Source organism: Pelodiscus sinensis, chromosome 26 (genome assembly GCF_049634645.1).
Source record: "Pelodiscus sinensis isolate JC-2024 chromosome 26, ASM4963464v1, whole genome shotgun sequence".
Classification (NCBI taxonomy): Eukaryota; Metazoa; Chordata; order Testudines; family Trionychidae; genus Pelodiscus; species Pelodiscus sinensis.
In genome coordinates, this window is record NC_134736.1 from 11,257,236 (window position 1) to 11,285,000 (window position 27,765).

The following is a 27,765-nucleotide window of genomic DNA, read 5'->3' on the forward strand; positions in this document are numbered from 1 at the left end:
ACGAAGAATATCTGGAATTTGTGTATCATCTTTATTTCCAAATGTCCCAAAACTCGTGAAAAACTACAGACAGGAACTACAGGTTGAACATCTCTAGTCCAGCACCCTTGGGACCTGACTGGAGCCAAATCAGAGAATTTACTGAACCATGGGAGGTCAGTATTGTCTAGCAGCATTACTTGGTCCTTAGAAGACATTTAGGGGTAAATAAGAGCTAAATAATAACACTGAACAGTGAGAACTAGGATTAGTGGCTGTAAACAAACTTTATGGGACCATGGGAAACTTGGCAAAACCCATGTTAAGTGGACATCCAGCTAACTTTGGATGTTGCTGGACCAGAGAGTGCTGAACTAGAGAGGTTCAGCCTGTATAGCACCATTCAAATTCAATCACCTTTTGGGTGGGAAGTACTAGCATTAAACAGCGTATACCAACACTACATAATAATTTGGGACAGCAAGTGAAGACTAAAATACCATTGCCAAATGAAATGGAAGAAAGTGGCTTACAGTTCCTATTTGTTACTTATACAAATAGGAATTTGTTCCTATTTGTTACTTGTACAAATAGGAATTTGTTCCTATTTGTTACTTGTACAAATAGAAATTTGGCCAACACACCCTTGCTGAGTTTGTAATAAACAGAGGCACATCATCACTCGTGGGTCTCAACTGCAAGAGCAGAGTGAGATCTGGGCAAATTATCTGGTAACTCCAAATTAATTGTGAATTTGTGTTGAGTTCAACCCCACTTGAACTGTTTTCCAACTTCTGGGTAGCTAGAAATTCAAAATAATTACATTATTAGTTCACCCCAAAATGCCTTTTTGTTTTTTTGTTTACATTTTTCAAAATTGCCAGTGGACTAAAAAAATCTATTATTTGACCCAGATCTTATTCTGTGATTTTGGGCTCATCAGAAATAAGCCAGGGCACTGGTAAATACAAATTCAAAATGGACAATGCTACTCAGAAAATACCTCTTACCAAATCCTGAAACACGTATCTTTTCTTTGTTTACAGAACAAATATTGAAACATACTTGAAGTTAAAGCAACAAATGGTCTGGTAGCACTTTATAGACTAACAAAACATGTAGACGGTATCATGAGCTTTCGTGGGCACAGCCCACTTCTTCAGATGACCGGAGTTTTAAGTTTAGGATGTGCAGACCCAAAATAAATGGGGGGGGGGGAGAAAAAAAGGAGGAGGTGGGAGACAGAGAGCTAGAGGGAATCAGTAAGTATCTGAAGATTGGGTAGTTACTTACTTCAGATACTTGCTGACTCCCTCTAGCTTTCTGTCTCCCACCCCCTCCTTTTTTCCCCTCTCCTCCTCCCCCGCTACTTATTTTGGGTCTGCACATCCTAAACTTAAAACTCCGGTCATCTGAAGAAGTGGGCTGTGCCCACGAAAGCTCATGATACCATCTACATGTTTTGTTAGTCTATAAAGTGCTACCAGACCATTTGTTGTTTTTTCTGTACAGACTACCTCGGCTACCCCCTGAAGCTTTTAAAGTTAAAGTTCAGTATTTATAACCTCTTGCTGGCGATAAAGATCTTGGCTCTAAAAAACTAATTCCAAGCAATATAAGAATCCTCTTTAACTATCAAAAATTGGGCTGTTTATTTTAAATTAAGAAGGTATCAGTCAACATATATGTCTACACATAACTACAAATTCTGAATTAAAGCAGGATTGATAGAAATTTAAAGCTTTAATTTCACAAATTAAGCCAAAAGTATGATCAGAAATGCTAGTTTTAATTACAAAAATTTATTGTAGCAGAAGCATTTTCTTTCCTTTTCTTAGTCCTTTGAGTTTCAGAATAACTGGATAACCTGGATACAATTTTAATTTAAGTCCAGGTTTCCTGTTATTCTTTAGACAGTAATTCATCTAATATCTTTGGCGTTAGCACAAACTTCTATAACTAAAGAAACATTATTTCTAAACACAGACTATAACTAGTCCCATTTCTCTTCTTTAGCCTACTACATCTCATTTTCATTTGAATTTCACTCATTAATTGTACTTCATTTAAGCCCAACATGGCATTTTATGACTCTATTAAAATGTTACTCCCATCACCTCTGCAAATCAAGATCTTAGTAATTATGAATAATAATAAATCGCAGGGCAGGAAATTATTTGCTTTTCATCTGCTTTTCATTAAATTACTTAATCCAGCCAAATCTATGAGCAATTAAACAACACAATCACTTCTATGTTTGTAAATTCCTTCATGGAAAACAACCTTATGCTGTAGATACAAAACATCCTGATTGTTTCATGCACAACATTGTGATTAAGGAAACAAAAGTCACATTTTGCTAAATATGCCTTACTGAGTCCAATTCTAAAACCTTAGATTTATCTGAACAGGATATTCCATCCAGAATTAAGTAAGGACAATAGCCTCAAGCAGTGCTTGTTGTAAAAGCATCTCTCTGTTCCCTGAAAAAGCTAATGGTAACTCGCAAATAATAGACAATTAACAGAAATCTGAAGTGAATTTTAATGCATTTGGAAATTGGTTGGTAAGCTTGAGTAGTGCATTACATTCACAGAACACCTACAACATGGGTAGCAGAAACACAGATTTCTCCACACTGTCCAACCAACGTAACTTTAACCATGTTCTAGAGGGACAGCTTTTAAAATGGAATGTATATTTCAGTCTCCAGGCCTTGTCTTCTCAGCTGAGCCAGTAAAGTGCCAACTAAGGATGTTAAAATGCAGCTAACTGACTAGCTGAGTAGTCGATAGGCACTTCCGCATTCCGCCTTTGAAATGTACAAGAGTCCCCAGTGGGGGTTCTTGTGCATTTCAAAGCCATGGAGCCCAGGGTCAGCAGTGGGGACTCAGAGTCCCCCACTGACTCCAGGCTCTGTGTGGTATTTCCCCAGAACCAGGGGTCAGCTGGGGACTCCCCAGCTGGTTCCGGGGAAATGCTACACGGAACCCAGAGTCAGTTGGGGAAGTCCCCAGCTGACCCCGGATTCCGAGTAGCATTTCCCCAGAACCCCCGGTCAAGTGAGGAGTCCACGGCGCTTAGCATTTTTAAGGGGTGGTACTGCACATCTGAGCTGCAGATCATCTGTACGGTGGCTGCCCCTTTGAAACACCGCCTTGGAGTTTCAAAGCGACAGTGACGCACAGCTGATCCCTGGCTCAGCTGTGTGGTGCTTACACTCTGAAGTACCCCTGTCCCCCCAGTTCAGCAAAGTACCTAAGCACATTCAGAACTTTAAGAACATGCTTAAATCAATCCCTCTTCAATAAGGCAGTTAAACATGTTCAGAAGAGCATCACTGGACCAAGACTCTGGTATTCTTCAAGATGCTGAATATAAGGCTAGAGAGCAAATTTTCAAAAAGCACCTAACTGGTTTAGGAACCTAAATTTCACTTTCCAACGGCACTTAGAAACGTAAGAGCCAAAATATCACTGTCACTAAGCTTTTGGCTCCTAATTGCCTTTTGAAAATGAGGCTTAGATTTTAAAATCATGTAGGAGTTGCAATGCTTAGCACAGCAATGCATCCATGTCTTTAAAAATCTGGGCCTAAAATACCTCTCCCCCATTTATGAGGTTTCTTACAATTGGACAGATGGTAAATGGAACCTTAACAGTAAAAATAAATTCCTGCTTAATGTAGGCTTTAGATATGGGTTTTTTTATTGGTAGGCTTAAGTAAACCCAGAATCTTTGGGGCCTACTGTATTTATGGAGCTCTGATTAAGGAACGTTAACAGTTATATCTAATAACCCTTTCATATACTAACTGTAAGAGAGTTAGCACTTTTTATACTGAATCTAAAACAACTGTTTTCTTTGATTGTGAAAAAATACATCTCTCCAGTGTGCTGTTAAAGCCAAACATAATCTATTAATCTATGCTGCTTCATTACTGCTCATTAAAGCTTGTAAGAAACTATTCACCAGCAATTCATGACATTTAATTTTATTGCCTGAGCCATATTTAAGGATAAACACTTGCAATTGTAATTGTCTTCCTTGGCCCAACTTATATTACGGTCTAAAGTTTCCTTTCTTCTACATGCTCGGACTGATAAAAAGCACGGTTGGAGAAGTGCATAATGATCAAATTCAAGTGATCAAATTCAAGCTTTGAGAAATGCATACTGGATTTACTGAGCACAGGCCTTCTGCAATGACTTGACTTGCTAATGAGCTGTGCGACAGAGAAGCTAACACAAGTGGGGTCTGACATTCCTGAAGAGGATGAAGGTGGGGCAAGGGCGGAAAGTATTCTTTTCAAAGGTTCAGCCATTCAAAGCATGCAGTTTGATGCACTGCATAGATACCGTAATGCTCATGACTCTTTACTGGTGAGCGAGAGGCCCTGAGTACTAAAATAGAATTTGCCAAAACAAATTTCACTTAATAAAATCAATCCCTGGAACCACAATTTTTTTTAAAAAAAGGATCAGATTGGCACTCTTGGCAGATAAGATATGTCTTTAAGGTGGGTGTTCTTCCAGGCAATCCCCAGAAAAAGGAAAAACCCTTCATTCCCTATCACTCATTTATCCTAGACAGATTGCTTGCTGCTACGCTGCTTCATTTTAACATAGATGAGTGATTTCAAGATGTTTCCTTTGACAGCAGTTAGGATGAACTTTTAAAGCAGGATTAAAATTTAAAAAAAACCACAGCAATCTCAGTACCATTAGGATGTGTAGAACTACACGGGGTTTGACTGTGCATGCACATGCACGAGTCGCTGAAGTTACTCCTGATCTAGATTAGTGGAACTGAGAGCAGAATCAAGTCCAACACCTTTGTCCCCATTTAATTTTTCCTTGCTCAATGTATTTCAGCAACAACGGTCCTGCACTTTATGTAAAACCTAAAAAAGGAGGATGTGATTGGGACTGGGTTTTGGATTTGCAGATCCAGAATCTAGGGATGATTAGGATTTGAATTTTATTGTATCTAAGGGCTTGTCCATATAGGGAATATCAGGAAAATTAATCCTAATTACCTAACAGTATGAATTTAAAGTGGATTGGTTAAACCACACTGAATTCCTGTGTGGATGCTTTAATTCAGAATGAAAGTGACAAGGGAAATGATATTAAGATCACTTTAACTCTAAGTAAAGTGCCCACACATGGATTTAATGATGTTTAACTAATCCACTTTAAAAGTTAAGTTTTACTGAGTGTCCCTGTGTAGACAAGACTTCATTCCACTCTCAAGTCCCACTGTATCTATCTCCCCTATTGTATCAAAGCTGACATTTGGATCATCCCTATATTCCATACAGAAAAAAAATAATACACTACATTCTGTCAAAGGCAACAAAAGTAGGATTGTTGAAAGGAGCAAACTCAGAGTTTGGTGAAGGGAACCCAGAACCTTGGAAGTCTAAATATTTCAAAATACATATGAAATGAACATTGTTCTTAACTAACAAAACAAAGGGAATGCAAGACGTTCAACAATGAGAACCACACAGTACAACGCAATATATGAGTGATGCAGAGAAAAGCAGACCATGAGAAGCATAAAAGTGGCACATGGAAGAGAGGACTTCCATAAAACGTCTTGAATAATTGCACACACATATACCTGGTTTTGGCACAGAGTTGGTCATAGATTGAGGAACTTTGTCGTTAATTAGTTCAACACACTCACTCGGAAAGAATCCCACCTGTATAATGAAAACAGAAACAGGGAATGAATGCAAAATATTAAGAACAGTATATAATCAAAGCTGTGTATAATACCAATTATTGTGTACGAGAAGCCACGTTTCAGTTACTTTTTCTCTTTAAGCCTAATAGTATACTGTTTTACAACTGTATGCCACGTGCAGAGGACTGGACTTGATGATCTCTCAAGGTCCCTTCCAGTTCTAGTATTCTACGATATACATGGATTAGTATTAACAATATGATATTTCAAAAATGATGTAACCAGAGAGTCTATGTGCCAAGTACTTAGTATTGTACAATACACTAAACTTTTTTATAAATATGAAAGCTTTTTCCACAGGACATAAATATTTCAGCTTGCAATAATCTATACATTTGTACATACAGATGAGATGGCCCGCAGGCTCAAGTGAATCCTGAGATATGTAGAGCCCAGTTCTATTCTATACCGGGGTTAATTTCAAACACTGTCCATGCTATCGAAAAGGAAGCATGTGTCAGATGAATTAAAAATGTTGGGAATACTGATATATTTTCCATTCCCACTGCATTGCATTCATATCTTTTATTTGTATTGCTTTTTAAAAATGAATTTAAATACCAACTAATATATTGTGCATTTTTCTATCATAGTTGCTTTCACAATACCCTATTACAAAAATGTGCCACTTCTGGCTCAGAGAGCACACGAGGGAATGAACGAAGCGGTACTTTTTATTTTCAGAGTTCCTAAAAACACCAAGATAGTTACATCATTTTTTCTAGACATCTTAAAACCCACTACACACCGTGGTTTCTTTCCAAAGAAAACGCGGCACATGCTCAGGGCATCTCCAGCTCACCAGGCTAACAACAAACATTATTAAACTGTCATTTAAAGGGAAGTATTTTTAGCTGTGTTTGTCTTGAGATGTTCCTGAATTTACTTTGCTGATACGAGGTCTAAAGACTTATATTTTGTAACTCAGTCAATGTTTTCCCCAGTTTCTTAAGAGATCATTCTTTCAGGGTCACAACCGATGCTTTATACTGTACCTTGCTTTGACCCACTTTAAATCTGCTTCCTTGACTTCTATGCAAAGTTTTCATGATTTTGTACAAATAAGTGAATTTAGTCCCAGAGTTAATCTCAACAGATGCAACTGGGCACTATTAGAGCATGATCCAGGATTAAAGGATTTGGTACTGTACTAAAATTAATAGTGGGGATGATATATGCTTAGATAAATGCAAGGTCATCTGAAGGTAAAGATTGCTACCTATCTTAAATCAAGGGAGGAGAGTTGGAGTTATTGTGACACAATCATTAATAATGTTTCTTTTACCACTGTAATTATTCTTCAGCCTAAGTTTTTACACCAGGCTCGCAGCATCTCCTGATGACAACACTAGAAGACACATGAGGATCTTAAACATCTTTATGGGGAATCTTTTCACACCTTAGTGACTCCAAGCAAAGAGGAGGCATTACTGCTCTAACAGCTACTGATCAAAATGAAAGCATTTATCATGGGGCATAAATCTCATCCAATAGATGCTCACCCCTTTAAAATGTATTGGTGAGCAACCTGCAATTTTAAAACTGTATTGCTAGCTTGGGTTTCCTTATAATGACTTACTGCCTCATTGACAAGTTAATGTCTTCGGTTTCACATACTAATGTAATTATTTCAGAAACAGTACGACTGAGATGGAGGAGAGAGAAGAGTCCCTCTCTAACATAACATCAGGGAGACCAGTGGAATTTAATTTACTTACTCTGTTCCCATTGCTTCTCCTTGGTAGACAGATAAATGTACACTCCTTTCTCTCTCCTGTTCTCCCAGCTCTTTTTAAAAAGCTGTATTTAAGCCACAGAGAAACCCATATAAAACACCTTTTCTGGTAACAGAATTCAAGAGGATGATGCTACGTTGCACAGTGCCAAACAGGGATCTTTAGGCTGACAACCTAATAAACCCCACCGTCCATCTTCATTTGACATCGAAAGCATCATCATGTATTATCTAATGCAGAAGGTCATCCCACCCTCCCGCTAGTATATGCCGCACCGTGAATTGTAATAGGAAACCCTTCTTCAGGGTGCAGAGAAGCACCCTGATTACTGCACAGACTCTGACCAGAGCGTAAAGGTCAGAAATTCAGTTGTATTTTCTACCACATTTCAAGGCCATAATCCAAGCTGAATTTAAGAAGAGCCTTCACACCATGCACAAAATTTACTTGAAAAAAAAATCACCTGCTGCAGCTTTTGCTGTATTTTAACATGAACAATATGTATACGGGATAGCTGAGTTGTATTGCTTTGAGGAGGTGTTTCACCTATGGAGTGTTCCCAGACAAGGGACAATACTGATTCCCTATTGGCATTAGAAATCAAAAAGGTACAGAACAGGCCCTTCCACACAAGGAAATTAGATTTGTTTTGATTAACTAGCCCAATTTTAACAGTGAATAGCAACATAACTAGAGCTGGGACCCTCCAGTTCTATTCCTGACTTGGTCACAAACTTACTGTGTGTGAAATATCCACCAATACAGACTGCCTGCCCCAGCTGGTATGCTCCACGTCAGACCTTCACCACGTGTCCTGCACACATACAAATTTTGTGTCTGCATCTGCAAAAATGATCCATGGACATCCACATCCTCAGATATCTATGGATTTGCATAGCTCTACACATGAGGTTTAAGTGAGGCTGAGGTCTCTGCATGGACATGAAGTCCATTTTATGCAATGCGACCTCAAGCAAGACTTATATTGTCTCTCAGTGTCTCAGTTTGCTTGTCTGAAAGACACTGATTCAGGAAATCAAGGAGGGTATGCTTATAGTGTGTGCCTAAGCGATTTCCTTGAGTGGGAGTAATCATTCTTCCTTTGCAGCTGGAATCTGACGTCTAATGAATGCTTGCAAAGCATTCAGTGAAAGGGTCTACCGAAGGGTAAAGAAACTATTATTAAGACATTCCAGGGTGTTGTCACAATTCCTTGTATCACAGGATACTTTGAGAGATATAAGACCTTGTGTCTTCAGGCACTCTACTATATAGATATAAGACATTATTACAATGCCTGGAAGTATCTTACTGCTATTATAAACATTTCCATCTCTCCCTCCCCTCCAAAAAGTGCGTTGGCCATGATATTTACCACCCCACCTCGCTGTGAGTTCCAATGCCCAAGCCGCAGCAGCCTTTTGGAAGTGCTTTTTTATAATATGATAATCATCTCACTTTACCTTGTTGCAGTGTCTTATCTAGAACGTAATCTGCCTCTCAAGGGTACTGCTGCTTGCTTGTGCTAATAATAGATGCAAGCACCTAGAAGATACTGGGAGAGAGGAAGCAGTCCAGAAGCAAGCAGGGTTTGGAAGGAACCCTGATACTGCTTTTTTAAAGGCCTGGTGCAAAACTCCCATCTCTACCATCCCACGGGGTAAGCTGGGACAACGGGACCAGCATAAATGCTGCCTCCTCCTTGACACAGGGCAGATGCACGAAGGGCGTGAGAGAAGGTTTGACTGGGCCCTGAATCACCACCCTGAGGACTAAGTGAAGCCAGCTGAGGGATAATTGCTGCTTCCAGCTGCAGGAGGGAGACGGGAGCTCCTGCCATAAGGAGAAGACACAGGGATAGAGGATTGCAACCCCGGTCCAGGAGGAGAGGTGGGGACTTCTGGAAAGGGAGATTGACAAGAACTGCTTGAACTACCCAAGTTCCCTGAGGAGGGCTGGGCTCCCGCCATAAAGACTGTGAAGCTAATCCTGAGGTGAACTGGAACAGAGGTTAAAGGGCTGGTTCCAGAAAGCCAGAAGCACCTTTTATTTATTTGGAACTTTTTGCAATAAACAGGCCCCAAAGAGAGGATTAATAAGTCAAGTATGAAGAGTGCTTGAAGTGGAGTTACAGGCTTCCTGAGAAGGGAAACTGAGGCATGGAGTATGTAGAGCACCATACAAATACAGCAGGAGGCACTATCGAACAGGCACACCCTACAACAGAAATACAATATAGGCCAAATTGCTAACGGGACTACAGACACTAATCTGACTAGTAAACACTCCAGCCACCAACTATGGGCACAAGTCAGAGTCAGTAGCAAAAGGACTCAGATTTGCATCCAGTCTGAAAATATTTCCTCTTTGCAGGAGGTTTCTGTGTGCTACATGGTGCTCAGTCCTGCATAGCTACAAGAAGGGGAAAAGAGGATACAGCCTCCCCACTGAAACAAAGACAAGATACAATCCCACCCTTCATACTACTGGCATCAAGGGTTGAGGGACTTGAATGCCAACAGCATTGCAAGAAACGGCAGGACTGGGTGGGGGAATGGCCCAGGCTCACCTAACCCTAACTAAATAACTAGCTAACTAACTCACACACACACACACTTTTGTCACATACTCACAAAAAGTGCAGTACTTCCACTCAGCAAAAAAGAACAACTGTTCACAGTGTAGGAAGCTCCTTGTTGCCAGGTCTAAACTCAGATGCAATGTTGTCTAAACTGTTATTGCAATTGGCTCTTCAGATCCTGCAGATGGAGGTTGATGGCTGGCAGAGAAATGTTGTTACTAGTGATGCATTCAGTGGCTCTTCCACAATGCCTGTGTCACAAGTGATGTCTTTCTCCAGCCAGATGGCAGCCCCCAGCATTGGTTCTCAAACCAACACACACAAGCTAGAATTCCAACTTAATCTCAATCTGTTTTTAAAAACCTGAGTTTGCAAACTGTCCTAAATTCACAGAAACGGGCTCTGCTCTCCTGCATTAAAACATTTTGTTTTTCTCTGAAAATGTCAACGATATTGCAAAATTATGCACAAAGCAAAACTAATGGTCTGTTTCTCTACCTGACCAATCAAAGGCAGATCTATGGGCCCTTTGGGGAATGCTGTACATTCTTGAAATCCCAAACAGGATTAGGAAGCAATTTAGCAAATCTTAATTGTGCTCCGTATGGAATACAAGTTAGAGAGGGCATTCGAAAGGCCAACTGTTCACGGGTCTGGCTTTCAACAGAGACCTTATCGAGAATGGCAAAATGTGCCAGTGCATCTCAAAAATGGCAAAGAAAAAGCAATTGTCTCCAGCGTTTGAGTTGTTGAGGACTGTGAGAATGGAGTGAGAGACGGAAAGAACAGCAGGATGAAGGAAAGGAGGGGGAGAAAACACCACACTGAACAGAATGAGGAGAGAGATACAATGTGGAGGAGATTGTGCTTGGGGAGGGGAGTCAACAGGACGGGGGAGGACTCAGTGTTCCAGGAAGGGGCAAGGTCTCAGTTGGAAGGGGTTGGCAGCCAGCCCCCAACACTAACTGAATGTTATGGTGCCTACCCCCGCCAGCCCGTAGAGCTGTCTGGAGTGAGCACCAGATGGTGCTCCATGCCAGGGCTCCGGCCTTCACCACCCACAGGGAGTCCTCCAGGCCCGTTATCACCACCAGGCCTTAGGGCAATTGTCCCCTCCATCAGAAGGCCTGCCTTGGGGAATAAAGTGAATGTAATGATTCATTAAGACACATGAATGTAAACGTCAATGAAAACGACATTAAAAACTCCACGTTACATTCTTCTCTGTCTTGATAGGTGCAAATAGATTATAAAAGCTACTCATTGAACAATTATGAACAGCAAACACAAGAGGGAGATGCCATGTATTGAATGAAGGATATATTATTAAAAGTGTAATGAATAGATGTATTAACACATTGCAGATATGGGTAGAGCGCAATCTCAATGATTACCAGCACATCAGTGAAAGAAGCTACAGATGGTTATAAGCATCCCAGTGATCTGTTGGATCCAGCTAATTAACTATGCATAAGCAAATGCTTATTGGATAGTCAACAGGATAGTCGACTAGTCACTTCTCTGCCTCCTTACCGCCACTATCAGAAAGAGGCAGCAAGTGAGGGGGGAGGGGAGGAAGGGAGTGCTTAAAAGTGGCAGCGCCGCAAACAGCCCGGGGCCAGCTGGGAACTCAGGGTATGTCTACATGGCAACATTATTTTGAAATAACTTAGCGTCTACACGGCAGGCAGTTATTTCGAAATAATGTCTTACTCCGACTCCAGTAACCCTCATTGTAGGAGGAGTAAGGGAAGTCAGAGGAAGATGCTCTATTTCAAAGTAAGTGCTGTGTAGACACTCCCCATTTCGAAATAAGCTACGCAACTGACTGGGCTGTTGCTACACTTCAAAGGCAAAGGTGCCCTTATTGACTAATCGAATAGCTGAGGCAAATTGCATCGACTAATCGATTTAGCCAATTAATTGAAATTTTATATCCCTACTCTCAATACAAATGGTCATTAGACATTTGGGGGCAATCTAGTTCTGTTCCCATGACATGCCCATACAAACAACCAAAATTAGACAATTTGCGATGAATAATCCACAGTCAGCCTAGTCTGGCTCCTCTACTCTACTTACCTGACAGCAGGGGTGGGCAATAATTTTTGATGGGGGACCACTCCAAGATTTCGGTGAGTGGCTAAGGGCCACACTTTTCTATAGAGGGGGTGCAGGGTCTGGGACAGAAATTGGGTACAAAAGGGAGCTCGGGGTAGGCGACTGGGATGCAGGAGAGGGTGTATAGTCTGAGAGGCAGTTTAGGTGAAAGAGGGGGTTGTGACCTCAGCAGAGGATTGGGGTGCAGGGTCCAGGAGGGGCATAAGTGCAGGAGAGGACTGTGCCCTGGGAGAGGGGCACAGGAGGGGATAAGGTACTAGGGGCAAGCTCTGGCCAGGAGGTTTTATGCACTGCTGCCACCTCTAGCAAAATCTCTCAGGATATGTATACACTGGCTTGTTAATTTGAGCTAGGTAGGCAAATCAGGCAACCAGAGTTGCAAATGAAGCCCGGGATTTAAATACTCCGGGCTTTATTTGCATGTTCCCATCTGGCCGCCATTTTTAAATCCCCCTTAGTTCAAACGAACTGCCCGCGGCTACACGCGGCAGTTTAAAGTTAATCCGAACTAAGTCCTTAGTTTGGATTAACTGTTACACCTCATTCCACAAGGAGTAACAGTTAATCCAAAGTAAGGACTTAGTTCAGATTAACTTTAAACTGCCGCGTGTAGCCGCGGGCAGTCTGTTCGAACTATGGGGGATTTAAAAATGGTGGCCGGATGGGAACATGCAAATAAAGCCCGGGATATTTAAATCCCGGGCTTCATTTGCAACTCTGGTTGCCTGATTTGCCTACCTAGCTCGAATTAATGAGCTAGTGTAGACATACCAATAGGAGCTGAGAGATTTTGCTGCAGGCCGGGGCAGCGCACAAAAGATCTCCCCTCCCCCACACAGTGCCAAGAGCCACAGGGAGCGGCTAGCTGCTTTGAGCGGTTCTGCTTCATGCTACAGGGGAGGGCAGGCCGGTTTAAAAGGTTGGTGGGCCAGCCTCGGCCCACAGGCCACATCTTGCCTACCCCTGCCCTGCAGAATCCATTTGCTAGATAGGGGCTTCTAACCTCTAACCCCATGGCAATTTTCTCCACAACTGCCCTACGGCAGCTCTCTCTCTGGGTTGTAGATATTCTGGCTATACTTAGATGTCATTATGGCACTAATGAAACACAACACCCCTTGTCAAACATGAACATTCACCTACAGTCTAAGCGGTCAGGAATGGGCTCTAGAGAGTGGGAGGAATTAGCCACCAAAATTGAAGTAACGAAAACTTGACACTTGCCTTACAATATTCAGGGGGATCATGTGGAATCAGCTCCCTCATTCCAGAAATTCCTACTAACTGCCTGTGATCTTATTTCTGATCTTCATTCTGTGACTGTTGATTCTTCCGCCAGACATGACGAAACTGCAAACGTTATCTGCACGCAAACGCACACACTGTCAAGCTGGACTTTCCATTTACAAATTTCTGGTTGCAATGTACTGGATCTTTTTGTGCATGTGAATGGTGAGCTGATTTCCTCCAGATTGCTTAATGTGTGACAGGAACACTTAGCATGGAGCCAGTGGTACAAGACATGCAGGAGGGATGCAATGCTCAGATGGAGCAAAAAGAAATTTAAAACATCAGGTAACTGCCTGCTATCGATTGTCATTCACGTGCAATTGACTCATGCTACCTTTGAAATTTCATCTTATTCTGTGTTGCTTCCTCAACATTTTTATTTCATCGAGGCTCTCTTTTCCCCAAGACAACCACAGTTTGGACTAGGGCCTTGCCCATTTTATAATTCTTCTTCCTGCTTCTTCTGAGATGTCCAGAGGTCATTTCTGCACCTTCTTACTTCCATAATCTCTTTTCCTCACCTACAGAACACTTTCCTTTCCCCCTGAACCTTTAAACCAACTCTTCTGTGTTCACTTTAGATTTCTCATTTTGTCCTGGTACAAATGACTAATGGAAAGACAAAGAAAAATACTGTAATAAGAAAAACCCACAAGTTTTTCTTATATCCTAGAGAAAGAACACGAGAGAGAAAACAATCCAGGGAAACAATATCAGTTCATTCATGACAGACAAGACGTTTACGTGGTCAATATTTCTGATAAGAAACAACTAAACAACAGTGCAACCTTTGATACCACCAAGCATAATAAAGAAAATCCCTGAAAGAGGCTATACCACAAGGCCTGATCCAATACAAGTTAAGCATGTACTTAAATAATTAAGTACAAGAGTAGTCTCATTCGGCTGGACTTGGCTCTTGCTACTTTCCATAAACAAGTCCAAGGTTTAGTCCTTAGCTAGTGTGTGTTCACTGCCGAAGCATCAGCTGGGGAAAACTACCTTCTTTAGAGTCAGTGTAAAGACTCCTTCAAAAAAACAGCCAGTCTCTGGAACATGTCATGAGCATAGCTATTTTAAAAATCAAAGCCATTGCGTATATCACAGGAAAAAACTGAAGGTGGCCAGTCCCTTAGTTTAGTCACCAGCCTTTCAACACTGGGATCAAAGACTGCTACCACTAGTGCAAAATACAATTTGCTTTAAAATAGTCAGAGAAAACAAATGAAGAGAGACTTTGGGTACGTTTAGACTGCAGGCTTTTTTTGGAACAAGCTTTTCTGGAAGAGATCTTCCGAAAAAAACTTCTTCCAGAGAAGAGCAACCACACTGCCAAAGCGCATTGAAAAAGTGATCTGCTTTTTCAAAAGATAGCGTCCACACTGAATTTAAGCCTTGATTACTATGGACAGAGTGGCCACTAGGGAACTTGTGCTTTTTCTTTTTTTCTCTTCTTCTGAAAAAACTCCCTCTTCTGTGCCCACACATCTTTTCCTGAAAGAGCTCTTTCTGAAAAGGCATTCTTCCTCATAGAATGAGGTTTACCAGTGTTGGAAAAATAGCTGCGTTCTTTTGATTTTGAAGTTTTTTCGGAAAAATGGCAGTTTTTCTGAAAAAAACTGTGTAGTCTAGACGCACCCTTACAGTGAAACCTAGTTTGCTAATCTTAGTTTGAAGAAACCACCACTCACTATTTATTTTACACAGTTTGTAAGATTGGAACATGATTCTCCCCAACCCCCATGGGAACAGAATCATAATGAACTGGCAGGAGCTAATAGATCTCCACGGATTTATTTAATAATTAGCATTATTTACCTCAGAGTTTTTTTATATAAAATGGGAACTGAAAATGTTTGCTTATCCATAACCATTGGAAAGTGTTACATGGTTTAACATAGCTTCTATAAGGGCCAGATTTGTTTTGTGAATGTGTTCTTTTATAGCATGTTACAATAACACTTTTAACCAATCATAGCACATCTCTAGGCTTACTATATTGACAGCAGGATAAGACCCCCCCTCCCACACACACACACTTTCTCCTGTAGTGGACAGTAATGCCAAAAAGCTGTGCTAACTCAAGAAACTGATTTTTTTCCTACCCTCATACCAATAGAACTTAAAAAAGACATATCATGTCCTTGGTACAGCTATGAGATTTGTGATCATTTCTTTCAGATCCTGTTTGATGGAAATAAACGATCATTATCCGCACATTGCTAAGAGATTAAAGACTAAATCCTGCTTGGTCCTACAGAAAACTGCATCCCTCAGTAAACCTGTTTCACGGTTGTGAGCGAACTACTTAACATATGTAACAGCTGCAGCATTTGCCTGTGTAATAATTCCACTGTCAATGTCTGACTCACTGCTTTGTGAAGAGCTGGGATATGCTGAGGACAGAAGGTGCAATTAAATTCCTAACTCTTATCAACTTTAACTATTTTTTTATATTTCTGCAGTTGTTGGGATATGTGCTGTGAACTGACTGCATGTGCATACAGATGAAACCATTATCTCAGGGTTATTCAGCACTATCTCTTTTTACCAGTCTACTACACAAGAGCCCATTCAATTTATTCTGCTTTTGGCAGCAGTAGAGACAGGAGTGCAAAGGAGCCCTGGGCTGCAAACATATATCCCTGACTCATTTATGGCTTTGATAATCAATGATACTCTTTGCATATGGTGGTAGATTCCAGCAACTTTCATGGAAATGCAGTGCTTATCTGCTGAGTCACCTTGATGTGAGATGTTTGATCACTGTGTATAATGATAACGGTTGCTGATTCTAAGACTTTCATTCCCATGGGAGGGTTTAGACTAGAGTATTTTTTTGAGACAGTATGAAACAGAAAGGCCTTGCACGGAAAACCTAATGAACTGCCCAGTTGAGGGAGAAATCTTAGGCTGATATTTACGTTTTGTTATTTAAGTTCACAATAAAGGCAAACTTCAAGAAGTGGGTAAATTTGGGCTCTAGTCAAGGTGTGTGCCATCTGTTCAGAGCAAAGCGGGAACTGCACCACTTTATAATGTGAAACAACTACAGGATGGAGGACTCATATGTTTAAAATTAAGCATTCAGGGAAGTAAAGTAAGTACTCTACCCACTGTGTATCCTTTGCTTTTTCATATACCCTAGTCCAGTGTTTCTCAACCTTTTTTTTTTTTTTAATAAATTACCCCTTTAAAAAAAAAGTTATAGTATCCCCAGTACCGACAGTTTTCAGACACACAAATTTTTTTTCTACCATTGCAACACATTTGTTTAAACATCTTAATCGCAGCTGGGTGGGAAATGAAATTTTTGGGTGTAAAAAGCAAAAAAAATTATAAAAAGCTGTAAAACTTAAAAACAAAAATTCAATGTTCTCCAAATTTCAGTTGTGTTGACGTACGCCCCAGACTTCTCGAGTTCCCCTAAGGGTACTCGTACCACTGGTTGAGAAACACTGGCCTTGTCTTAATTTCATAGTGTGCAAGTCCACCCTGGAGTGTTGTGCCAGCTTTTGGAAATTGGGGCTGGAGTTCTGCTCTAAGGTTGGAATTTTAAGGAGTCTAAGATCTACTCTACACCTAAATGGTGGACTATGTAGCTATGTTGCTCAGGAGTGTGAAAAATTCACTCCCCTGAGAAATGGGATAGATCACATCAGGTCAGCAGAAGTATTATTTTATTGACCTAGTTACTGCCTCTCGGACAGGTGGATTTAAACAGCAACAGATGAACCTCTTCCCTCTCGGTAGTGAGCATCTACACTACAGTGCTGCAGCTTTGCCGCTAGAGTGTTTTTAGTGTAGCTATACCTAAGAGTGCTAGTCACCCAACTCCCACTCCGTTTCAGTAGGGTCTGGATGCCTCGGGTCCTTTGAACATTCAGCCTAAATCTTTCCTACAAACTGCGGGGCTCTACTGGCAACAAAGAAAGCCCCTATGCACACAATTCTCAGCGCCACAGAGATCAGACAACTCAGCCAGCTGGCCCATCCACTTGCCTTGCAATGACTGAAGCTCAAAGCAACAGAAAGAATCAGAACCACTTCTGTAGCATGTCTCATCCACGTTACAAAGGCAGGCAAGCCTAACTCATGACCCCTGTTATACAGATGCAGAAACCTGGGCACAGACCGGTTGAGTGACTTCTCCAAGGTCACACAAAGCTGGGGATAGGACCCATGCCCAGGGTTCCCTCGAAGCTGCTCGCTTTTGCAGGTGCACGGAAAAAAATTCCACCCCGCCACTTCCTACGCAGAGCCGCACAGCTGTGTGGCAGGAGACTGCTCTGGCACCCGGGGCTGGAGAAGCCGTGAGCTATGTGGCAGGGGGCAGGCAGTTGCTCTGGTGGCCAGAGCAGCTGCGAGCCTCATGGCGGCCAGAGGAGCCGCAAGGCAGGTGGCAGGAAGCTGGTCTGGCGGCCAGAGGGCCTGTGAGTTGCATGGCAAGCAGCAGGAGGCTGGTCTGGGGTCTGTACCAACAGGGGAGGCAGTGAGGCCAAGGACAGCAGGGGTCAAGCACAAAAGCTGGCTGGGTGGGGGGCAAAGGCATCAGCTGTCTGTGGTGGTGGGAGGTACAGGGCGTAGGTAAATTTCGGGGGCAGAGGGTGAGGTGTGGGGCCAGACATGGGTCTCTGGGCGATGAGGGGGGGAACAGGTGAGATGCAGGGCTGGGCACACATCTCTGGGCACAGGTGCTGGGCTGCGGGCCCTAGGCCCAGATATTGGCTGTTTGTGTTTGGGGGGCAGATATCATGGCCCTGGATTATATACTGGTGCCATATGGTGGGGAGGCAGATTGCAAGGCTGGGCACAACTACAGGGTGTGTGTGGGGGGGGGGGGGGGGGAGGGAACAGAGGAGGCACTTAGCCAAGCCTATACAGGTACCAGCTGCTGTGTGTGGTCCTGATATGCACAGGCAGTGGGAAACGCAGTATGTGTGTTGGAGGCAGGGCCAGCAAGCTGGGTGGATTTGCAGGGTCACGCTCTTGTTATTTATCCATTTTTTAGTATTTTTTCTTGCATACCAATTTAAATGTTATATATGAATTCTGTTAGTAACTGGTGGGTTCCACAGAGGCGCACATCCAAACAAGCGCACACCATGGTGATATTGGTGCAGTAGACAAAACACACTCGGCTCCCGGATGGAAAATCTTAGCGGGAACACTGCCCACGTCTCCTGACTCACAGCCCCATGCATTAGCTGCTGGTTCACTATGAATCTTGTAGGACACCCTGTAATGCTTTGCCAAGTCTCCAGCTCATTGCTCTCAAGGATGGGAAGTTACAGGACAATATGCAAGGACTCACTCAGGATTCCTCGTGGCGCTGGTGAAGTAGTTCCGACTGTCTTCGAAAGGGTGCAGTGTGAGCTCCCCGCTCCCTTGGGGTGCAATGTGCCATCCCCTGAGGATGAAGCTTCAGGGATCACCGGGGAGGAGGGACTCGCGTTATGTGGCAGCAGCTCCATCTGGGATGGCACACAAGCTGGGAGTTTGAAACCCCTGGATTATGGGGTCACGGATGTATCCTTATCTTGGACCCTTTCGAGATGGTGACACCACCACTCCTGTGGAACAATCCCTCCACTCCTAGCTGAATGTTCCCCAATCTGTGCTCACTGTGGGGGAAGTCTCCCGACACCTTACCTTCCCCATGGTGAGCCAATGCAGGGTCACCCACTGGTAGCCCTATACACAGTCATGAGTCTTAGCAATATCAGCAGCCTCAGCAGTTCCGTGTAAAGCCTACAGGCATCGACGAGCAGATGCTCAGTCCTCCATGGGTGTGGCACACTGAGCAAATACCTGTGCATACCTGAAATCCATGTTTGCCCCTCCACCACGTGGTCAGCTCCTTCGGCGGCATGTCAATAACGGACACAATGTCTCCCACCTGGAAAAGAATTGCCACGTAAATACTGCCCACTGGGTGGCTGGAGACAGAGCCCTGCTAGAGTGAATGCACATCCTTCTGCACAGCATGAAATCCTAAAGCCACCATCTGCCTTGGGTAATCTACTATTGAAGTGCATGAGAAATCCCACAAGATAACGCGTCCAGGGGAAGGACATGGTTAAGCGTAGCCAACAGGTGTTAGACGTGTGCCGATTAAGCGGTGCAGGGGTGTGCACTGGAGCATGAATAAATAAGCCCTGAAGCACAAAATCCATTAGGAAATGCTCTCACACAGCCGAACTCACTTTTCCCCCTGCATTCTGTGCGTTTGCATCAATCACTGACTGTCCCCTCGCCCCACAAAGATAAGAACTGCATTCAGTTCCCCTGACCTGACAAAGAGGGTCTCCTCAGGAAGCCAAGAAAGTGATGAGGCGGTGTGATGTTATTGCAGCAGGATGGGAAGAGACCAATGTTAAAGGGGCAGGGTGGCCAACGGGGTTTTCTGAAACTTCCCTCATTCCTTTAGGACCAGTTCCCAAAAAGAACAAACACAGAACCAGATAAATGGTTTGTACGGATACTTCAGTGGCTGCAAATGACACTGGCAAAACTAATTCTAGATGCTGCAACAGGGCAGTTGGGCTGCTAGGGCTGCAGTAAGGCAGCCATGACAGGGTCCAGCAAAGGGAAACCAAAATGATTAAGAGGCTGGAGCACTTCACCTATGAGGAGAGGCTGAGGGATTTGGACTTATTTAGTCTGCAAAAGAGAAGAGTGAGGTGGGGATCTGATAAAATAAAAAAAGGACAAGTTGAAAATCACTTATAAAAGTTAGATGTCTGCAAGTCAACAAGACCTGATGAAATGCATCCTAGAATACTCAAGGAGCTGATAGAGGTATCTAAGCCTTTAGCTATCATCTTTCAAAAATCATGGAAGACAGGAGAGATTCCAGAAGACTGGAAAAGGGCAAATATAGTGAACAATCCAGGAAATAAGAACAATCCAGGAAACTACAGACCAATCAGTATAACTTCTGTGCCAGAAAAGACAATGGAGCAAGTAATTAAATAATTCATCTACAAACACCTGGAAAATAATATGGTAATAGGGAACAACAAGCATGGATTTGTAAAGAACAAATCATGTCCAACCAATCTGATAGCTTTCTTTGATAGGATAACAAATCTTGTGGATGAGGGAGAAGCGGTGGATGTAGTACACCTAGACTTCAGTAAGGCATTTGATACAGTCTCACATGACCTTCTTATCAATAAATTAGGCAAATACAACTTAGATGGGGCTACTGTAAGGAGGGTGCATAACTGGCTGGATAATCATTATCAGAGAGTAGTTATTAATGTTTCACAATCCTGCTGGAAGGGCATAAAAAGTGGGGTTCCGCAGGAGTCTGTTTCGGGACCGGTTCTGTTCAATATCTTCATCAATGATTTAGATATTAGCATAGAAAGTAAGCTTATTAAGTTTGCAGATTATACGAAGCTGGGAGGGATTGCAACTGCTTTGGAGGATAGGGTCATAATTCAAAATAATCTGGACAAGCTGGAGAAATGGTCTGAGGTAAATAGGATGACGTTTAATAAGGACAAATGCAAAGTACTCCACTTTGGAAGGAACAATCCATTTCACACATACAGAATGGGAAGCAACTGTCTAGGAAGGAGTACTGCTGAAAGGGATCTAGGGTCATAGTGGACCACAAGCTAAATATGAGTCAACAGTGTGATGCTGTTGGTAACAAAGCAAATATGATTCTGGGATGCATAAATAGGAGTGTTGTGAGCAAAACACGAGAGGTGATTCTTCCACTCTACTCCGTGCTGATCAGGCCTCAGTTGGAGTATTGTGTCCAGTTCTGGGCACCACATTTCAAGAAAGATGTGGAGAAATTGGAGAAGGTCCAGAGAAGAGCAACAAGAATGATGAAAGGTCCAGAGAATATGACCTATGAAGGAAGACTGAAAGAATTGGGCTTGTTTAGTTTAGAAAAGAGAAGACAGAGGGGACATGATAGCGGTTTTCGGGTATCTACAAGGGTGTTACAAGTAGGAGGGAGAAAAATTATTCTCCGTGGCCTCTGAATATAGGACAAGAAGCAATGGGTTTAAACTGCAGACAGGGAGGTTTAGGTTGGACGTTAGGAAAAACTTCCTGTCAGGGTGGTTAAACTCTGGAATAAGTTGCCTAGGGAGGTTGTGGAATCTCCATCTCTGGAGATATTTAAGAGCAGGTTAGACAGACACCTGACAGGGATGGACCAGTGATCACCAACCAATAGATCAGGATCTACCAGTAGAACTTGGAGCCTCTGACAGGTGAACTTGACTGGTTTGGCCAGGAAGTTATCAAGTGTTGGCACTTTAGTTGCCTCTCCCCTCACTGCTGCACATCTCCTGCTCTTTGCCTTGGATCTGCCCGTTGGGAGCCTCCTGGTTGCTGCGCAGGTTGTGGGAGGGAGAAGGGGGGTGCTGATGTCAGGGTGTCTCCCCCCCCCACACATACTTCTGTACCCTATCTCCACACAGAGAGAAAGAGATGGAGGGACTTGGCAATGCAAATCTCTGTCACTCTCACACACACACATTGTCCTTCCCTCTCATCTCCTGACCCAACATGCAAATGGGGGGTTGTTACTCCTTTTACTGCTTGCAAAGTGGGTTCTTTTTGGTTTTTGACTGGACTGTGCATTTCCTAACTTTCATTTCTCTCTTACACTTAAATTTAATTCTTTGAGTAGTGAGCTCTAACCTGTCATGCCTGGAGTAATCACCCCTGTGGTAACTGTGCTCCTGTAAGGGGCTCACATGCCCCTGAGAAGGTCAGAGCAGGGGGGGTCTCCACATGCCGTCCTTGCCTGGAGACACCACTCCTGCAGCTCCCATTGATCAATAATGGAGAGAACTGTGGCCAGTGGAAGCTGTGGGGTTGGTGCCTGTGGATGAGGGGCATCACATGGGCTACGTCTACACTCGTAGCTTCTCGCACAAGAACTCTTTTTGTAGAAGAGTTCTTGTGCAAAAACTGTTCCACAAGAGCACGTCCACACTGCCATGTGCTTTTGCACAAGAGCATCCATGGCAGTGTAGACGCCATGGAAGCTCTGCGCAAGAAAGCTCTGATGGCCATTTTAACCATAGGGGCTTCTTGCGCAAGAAATTCATGTTGTCTGTCTACACAGCCCTCTTGTGGAAGAGCTCTTGTGTAAGAGGGCTTATTCCTTGTGGGGAGAAGAATAACTCTTCTGGAAAACACCCTGCACTGTAATTTTACTTCTGGAAGAATACTTGTACAGTGTAGACAGCTGGCAAGTTTTTGTGGAAGAACGGCTGCTCTTGCACAAGAAGCTGCCAGTGTAGATGTAGCCATGGAGCCTCTGCTGTACATGCCAGCTGCTTTCAGGAGTGGTGCAGGGCCAGGGCAGGAGTTAAACCTGCCTTAGCTCTGCTCCATCCCTGGGGCAGCTGTCTGGCTGTCCCAAGGTAGGTGGGACTTGAGCCCAAGGCCCTGCCCTTCCCAGGTGAATGTCCTATCCACTAGGCCACTCCAGGACACACCCCACCTCTAGTGGGTTCCTTATCTTGCCTTCCTAATGTGGGAGCCAGCTCCATTCCTGGGGCAGCCTTTCTTGGCTGTCTAGCTGCTTGGAACTCAAGCCCCCAAATGCTTTATACCCTAGTCCAGTCAAGAATCTTCAGGGGGGTCCCTTATCCTGTGTTGGCTGTCTGGCTGCTCCCAGGGTGGGTAGAACTTGACCCCATCACGCTGTGCTTCTCAAGCAAACACCCTAGCTCCTAAGCCACTCCAGAACCCACCCCACCACCCTACCTTCAGCAAGTCCCTTATCCTGCTTCCTATTACGGGAGCCAGCTCCATCCCTGGGGTCGTCTGTGTTGGCTGTCTGGCTGCTCCCAGGGTGGGGGCAGGACTCAAGCCCTGAACCCTGTGCTCCCCAGGCAAATGCTGTATTCCCCCATGTCCACTCAAGAACCCACGTCTACCTCCCTACCTTCAGGGAGTCCCTTATCCTGTCTTGGCTGTCTGGTCGCGCCTAGGGTGGTCCTGATTCTGGGCTCAGCTGTGCGGTGCTGCTGCTTTCAAGTTCCCCCTCGTTCCTCCACTTTGCTGCCTCTATTTGATAGAGGCAGCAAGGGGAGAGGGAGAAATCGACTAGTCAACTGACTATCCGATAAGCATTTGCTCGTCGGATAGTCAACTAGTCCTTAACATCCCTAGACTCAACAACCTCTCAAAGTCCCTTCCAGTTCTAGTGTTCTATGAAGTATATAGTCTATTTAACTCATTTCTTTCCATTTTACTCTATGGCTACGTCTACACTGGCATGATTTTCCGAAAATGCTTTTAACGGAAAAGTTTTCCGTTAAAAGCATTTTCGGAAAAGCGTATGTAGATTGGCAGGATGCTTTTCCGCAAAAGCACTTTTTGCGGAAAAGCGTCCATGGCCAATCTAGACGCGCTTTTCCGCAAAAAAGCCCCGATCGCCATTTTCGCGATCGGGGCTTTTTTGCGGAAACAGTACTGTGCTGTCTACACTGGCCCTTTTGCGCAAAAGTCTTCCAGAAAAAGACTGTTGCCCGAACGGGAGCAGCATAGTATTTCCGGAAAAGCACTGATGATTTTACATGAGATCGTCAGTGCTTTTCCGGAAATTCAAGCGGCCAGTGTAGATGATTTTGCGGAAAAACTTGCCAGTCTAGACACAGCCTATGTGTTCATGTGTTTACTTACAAGTGTGACTGCTCGGAACTGAAGAATCCCCAACATCTTTAAAATATCTTCATTGCTTGCAAGGTGGCACAACTATAATCAGCCTTGGGGCAGGGACTGTATTGCCCTTTATATGTGTGCAATGTTCTCAGAGCTCCAAACATCATAACAGCATGTGCAAACAAACAGTCACGGAATACGTGTATGGCTCAATGGGCAGCAGAGACAATGAAGAAAGAGATTTTCAATCAAGGCTTGATTTTCAGAAGGGCTTAACATTCTGCAGTCCCACTGTGATGTTTCTGTCTGGATTTTCAAGTGTGCAGAGCCCAACGTCCACCCCAACATGTATTCTTTGGGAACTCTGTCCTCTTATTCTGCACTCCCTCCCTCCCATACACACATGCACACCAGATGCATTTCCTCCTCTACATTTCAGAATGAGGAATGTATGTTTCTTTAATTATTTACCTCAAAGGACAGTTCATCTGCTGCCTGGGCAATGTATCTCTTAATAACATGGGCGGCCGCAATGGCAGGTACGTTAATAGATGATTCTTCATGGACTAGCAAGTGATTCCCCTTGTTATCAATCTGCAACACAGAGAAGGGTAGATTATGAGGCAGCTAAGGACATGTGCCTTTGCAAATACATTTGACTGGTGCTCATGCGTGGCAGGGATTTCATGCTGATTCACAAAGACAGCATAGCTTAGAGGCCCCCTGAAGAGAACAGCACGGAGGGACAATATAGGGCACAGAATACATAGAAGCAAAGAGGAAGGACAGTTAATAAATAAAGTTTCAAAAGGTCACATCTTTCTTTCCTTCCATTTGTGGCTGAGGATATGCGTTTCTGTACAGAAAGCTAACATGACAATGAACGCATAAGCCTCCTCCTGCTTTGTCACAGCATCATACTCGGTTCTTTCGAGCACTTTGAAAAATAACAGAATGACAACAAAAATGTTTTATACGCTGGGGATTTAATGATGGGAGGACAGTGAGGATGACAGAGCTACAGAGATGATACAAAATCTAATCTACTCCTCTGCCAGTTTCTATAATGTCTGATAACAATTTTGAACTTCCAGAAAAAAAAATAGTCTCTGCCACGCCTTTTTTTCCCTTCTTAAACTTCCATTTTTAAATCCTCAGTTTTTAAAATTCTGATAATTGTCCCCATCTGAAAAGTAAGATTCTCAGTTACACTGGAAAGGAGAACTCAAATTTTATTAGAGCAATTTCACTAGTGCACACAATAGCTGAGTTGCAACCTTAATTTCCACAGCCTTGCTGTAAATTCTCCAGTTTCATTCTCCTTTAAAAGTTCCTGCTCATTTCTCCTTTTGGGCTGAAAATCTGCCATGCTTCATCTTAACCTAAAGGATTTTCTTTACTCTTCTTTTCTGCCAAATTTGAGGAGACCCCATGCATCCAAATTAAAAACATTTACAATCTAGATACGTGAACATGCTGGCGAGTACATTTCTCAAGATTTCTGAAGTCTAATAATCCTTCCTGTGTGGTATGGTACTATCCCCAAGCAACAGGAAGATCTACATACACACTAGTATTTGAGATGGCACAATTAACAGAGAAAGCAGTGCTACAGCTGTAACTCAGAGGGCCACGGAGAGCACACAACACACGCTCTGTTGAGCCATTTAGCAATGGACAGCAAAACAGAGTAGCTGTTTCGGTGCAGCTGTCTTTAAAATAAAAACAGGGCCAAAAATAGCAGAGGAGATATCAACATCCACAGCTTTTAAAGGTCAATAAATACCCACTGAAACGAATGCAGGAAGAGGTGTGTGCATCTAGTACAGCCTGGCATCTCAGGCTTTGTCTACACTTCTAAAATTCAAGTGCTGCCATGGCAGCGCATTAAAGTGAAATGTGGCCAAGATTGAGTCTTCTGGGGCCCCCTAGGCTCATGGTTGGGACACGGGGTCTGGGTGGAAGGCACGGTGCAGGAGTAGGGTGAGGGTGGGGTCTGAGGGAGGGGAAGGAGGGAGAGTGCAGAAATGAGCTGGGGTGCAGGGTCTGGGAGGGAGGGTGCAGGGTCTGGGAGGGAGGGTGCAGGAGGGGGCTAGGAGTGTGGGTTCTGGGCAGGAGGCAGGGTGTGGTGGGGGCAAGGGCCTGTGGCACCTACCCGATGCAGCTCCCAGCGGGGGAACAGGTGGCTCTGTGCAGCTCTGTGCAATTCCCGGCCAACAGAAGTGACGGGGTGAAGCCTGCAGGCAAGCGCTGCTAGCAGCCGTGCACACAGCTCCAGCTGGGCAGGGGACGGAGAAGGGGAACGGCAGCACGCAGAGCCAAGCAGAGCCGCAGCAGGCAGGGGCTTTGGTGGATGAATCCCAGCCCAGCTCCCCCCCCCCCAAAGCCCCTGTCATACTCCAGGCCTGAGTGTGGCCACAGCAGAAGCTCTCCTAGTGCTCTCTGTAAACCAGATGCACAAGGAGAGCAGCTCAGCGTGCTGGGAGCCAGTTCGCACGGGCGGTTTACACACTGTAACCTGCTGTGCGGGGGTGGGCACCTGCTTTTCTCACAACCCTGCAACGCAGTGAAGTGGCAGTGTAGCCTTAAGCCAATTTCAGCAGCGGACTTGGGCTATCTAAGTAGAGCACTGACCAGATCGCTGCATCACATAAGTCGCTGCCTTCTCTTACTTGGCAATTACAGAATGCAAGACTGTGATGGCTCTGGGTTGACAGAATCCAAACGGGGTCTGATTCTCCCCTGGCTCGTGTGGTCCTCACTCCCTGTGCAAAGCGGGTGTAAAATGCTACCAACACTGTGATTCCACAACGATGGACGACGAAGCTTCTCCGCACTCGCTTTGCACTGGTGTCAGGGCTGCACAAGAGGCAGGCTGCGGAGAAGGGGAAAGTTGACATGAAAAGCAACACAGTGCACAGCACACTACCTCCATCCATGTGAGGGCAGGCCCACAGTTGATCTTGTTGCCTGCGATGGCTGAGAGCCGTGACAGGTAAGCCATCAGCATCTGGGTGACAAGCTGCAGAGGAAAAGAAAGGAGGGTAATTGTCCTGCTGATATTCCTCTCTCTCCAAGCTGGCCTGATTGTTGCCAAATGAGCTGGGGAGGGAAGTAAGGGCAGTTTGCACTAGGGATGTTAAAAAGTGTCTAGTGTAGTAACTGTGTAGTGGCTAAAAGTCTTAGCGGTTACACAAGTTGCGGGCTCTGCAGTATAAAGCTTAGTGAAACTACCTTTCTGGGAGTGGAGCCGGCAGCCCCTGCCTGCTGGGCTCCCAGGAAGGAGGCTTCACTGCCCTGCCGCAGCAAAGCCGCCTCCCCAGGAGCCGGCTGAGTTTGAGTTTAATCAATACAATTAACTGACAAGCATCAGCTTATCAGTTAAACCAGGGTTGGAGAACCTCAGGCCCGGAAGCTGGATGTGGCCCCTGGCTTGCCTGGATCCAGCCCCTGAGGCTCAGGGCTCCCCCCACCCCAGCACTGGGGAGCCTGTGCTGGCGCACCAGCCCTCTGCTGCCCCCCAGCAGGGCTGAAGCACACACAATCTACTAGCCTGGGCCCCCAGGCTCTGGTGTGTGAGGGGAACGTGGAGAATGTCCTCCTTCGGGGCCAGGTCAGTGGGTGAGGGTGGCTGGGGTTTTTTTTTTTTCTTTTA

At 44.2% G+C, this 27,765-nt stretch overlaps 1 protein-coding gene across 17 annotated transcripts in view; it reads right to left on the reverse strand.

Annotated features, from left to right (window-relative positions):
• Nucleotides 1–27,765, reverse strand: part of ARHGAP32 (Rho GTPase activating protein 32) — a 465,356-nt gene that overhangs the window by 86,059 nt on the left and 351,532 nt on the right. For 16 of the 17 annotated variants that reach the window (XM_075909249.1, XM_075909242.1, XM_075909245.1 and 13 more), the window contains 4 exons: nucleotides 27,040–27,132; nucleotides 24,582–24,704; nucleotides 19,282–19,359; nucleotides 5,607–5,688 (listed from right to left, as the gene is read on the reverse strand). In XM_075909249.1, coding sequence (XP_075765364.1) covers nucleotides 5,607–5,688; nucleotides 19,282–19,359; nucleotides 24,582–24,704; nucleotides 27,040–27,132 — 376 coding nt within the window. Of the gene's footprint in view, nucleotides 1–5,606; nucleotides 5,689–13,394; nucleotides 13,534–19,281; nucleotides 19,360–24,581; nucleotides 24,705–27,039; nucleotides 27,133–27,765 lie in introns of those variants that run through there. The other variant, XM_075909255.1, reaches the window with a different exon arrangement.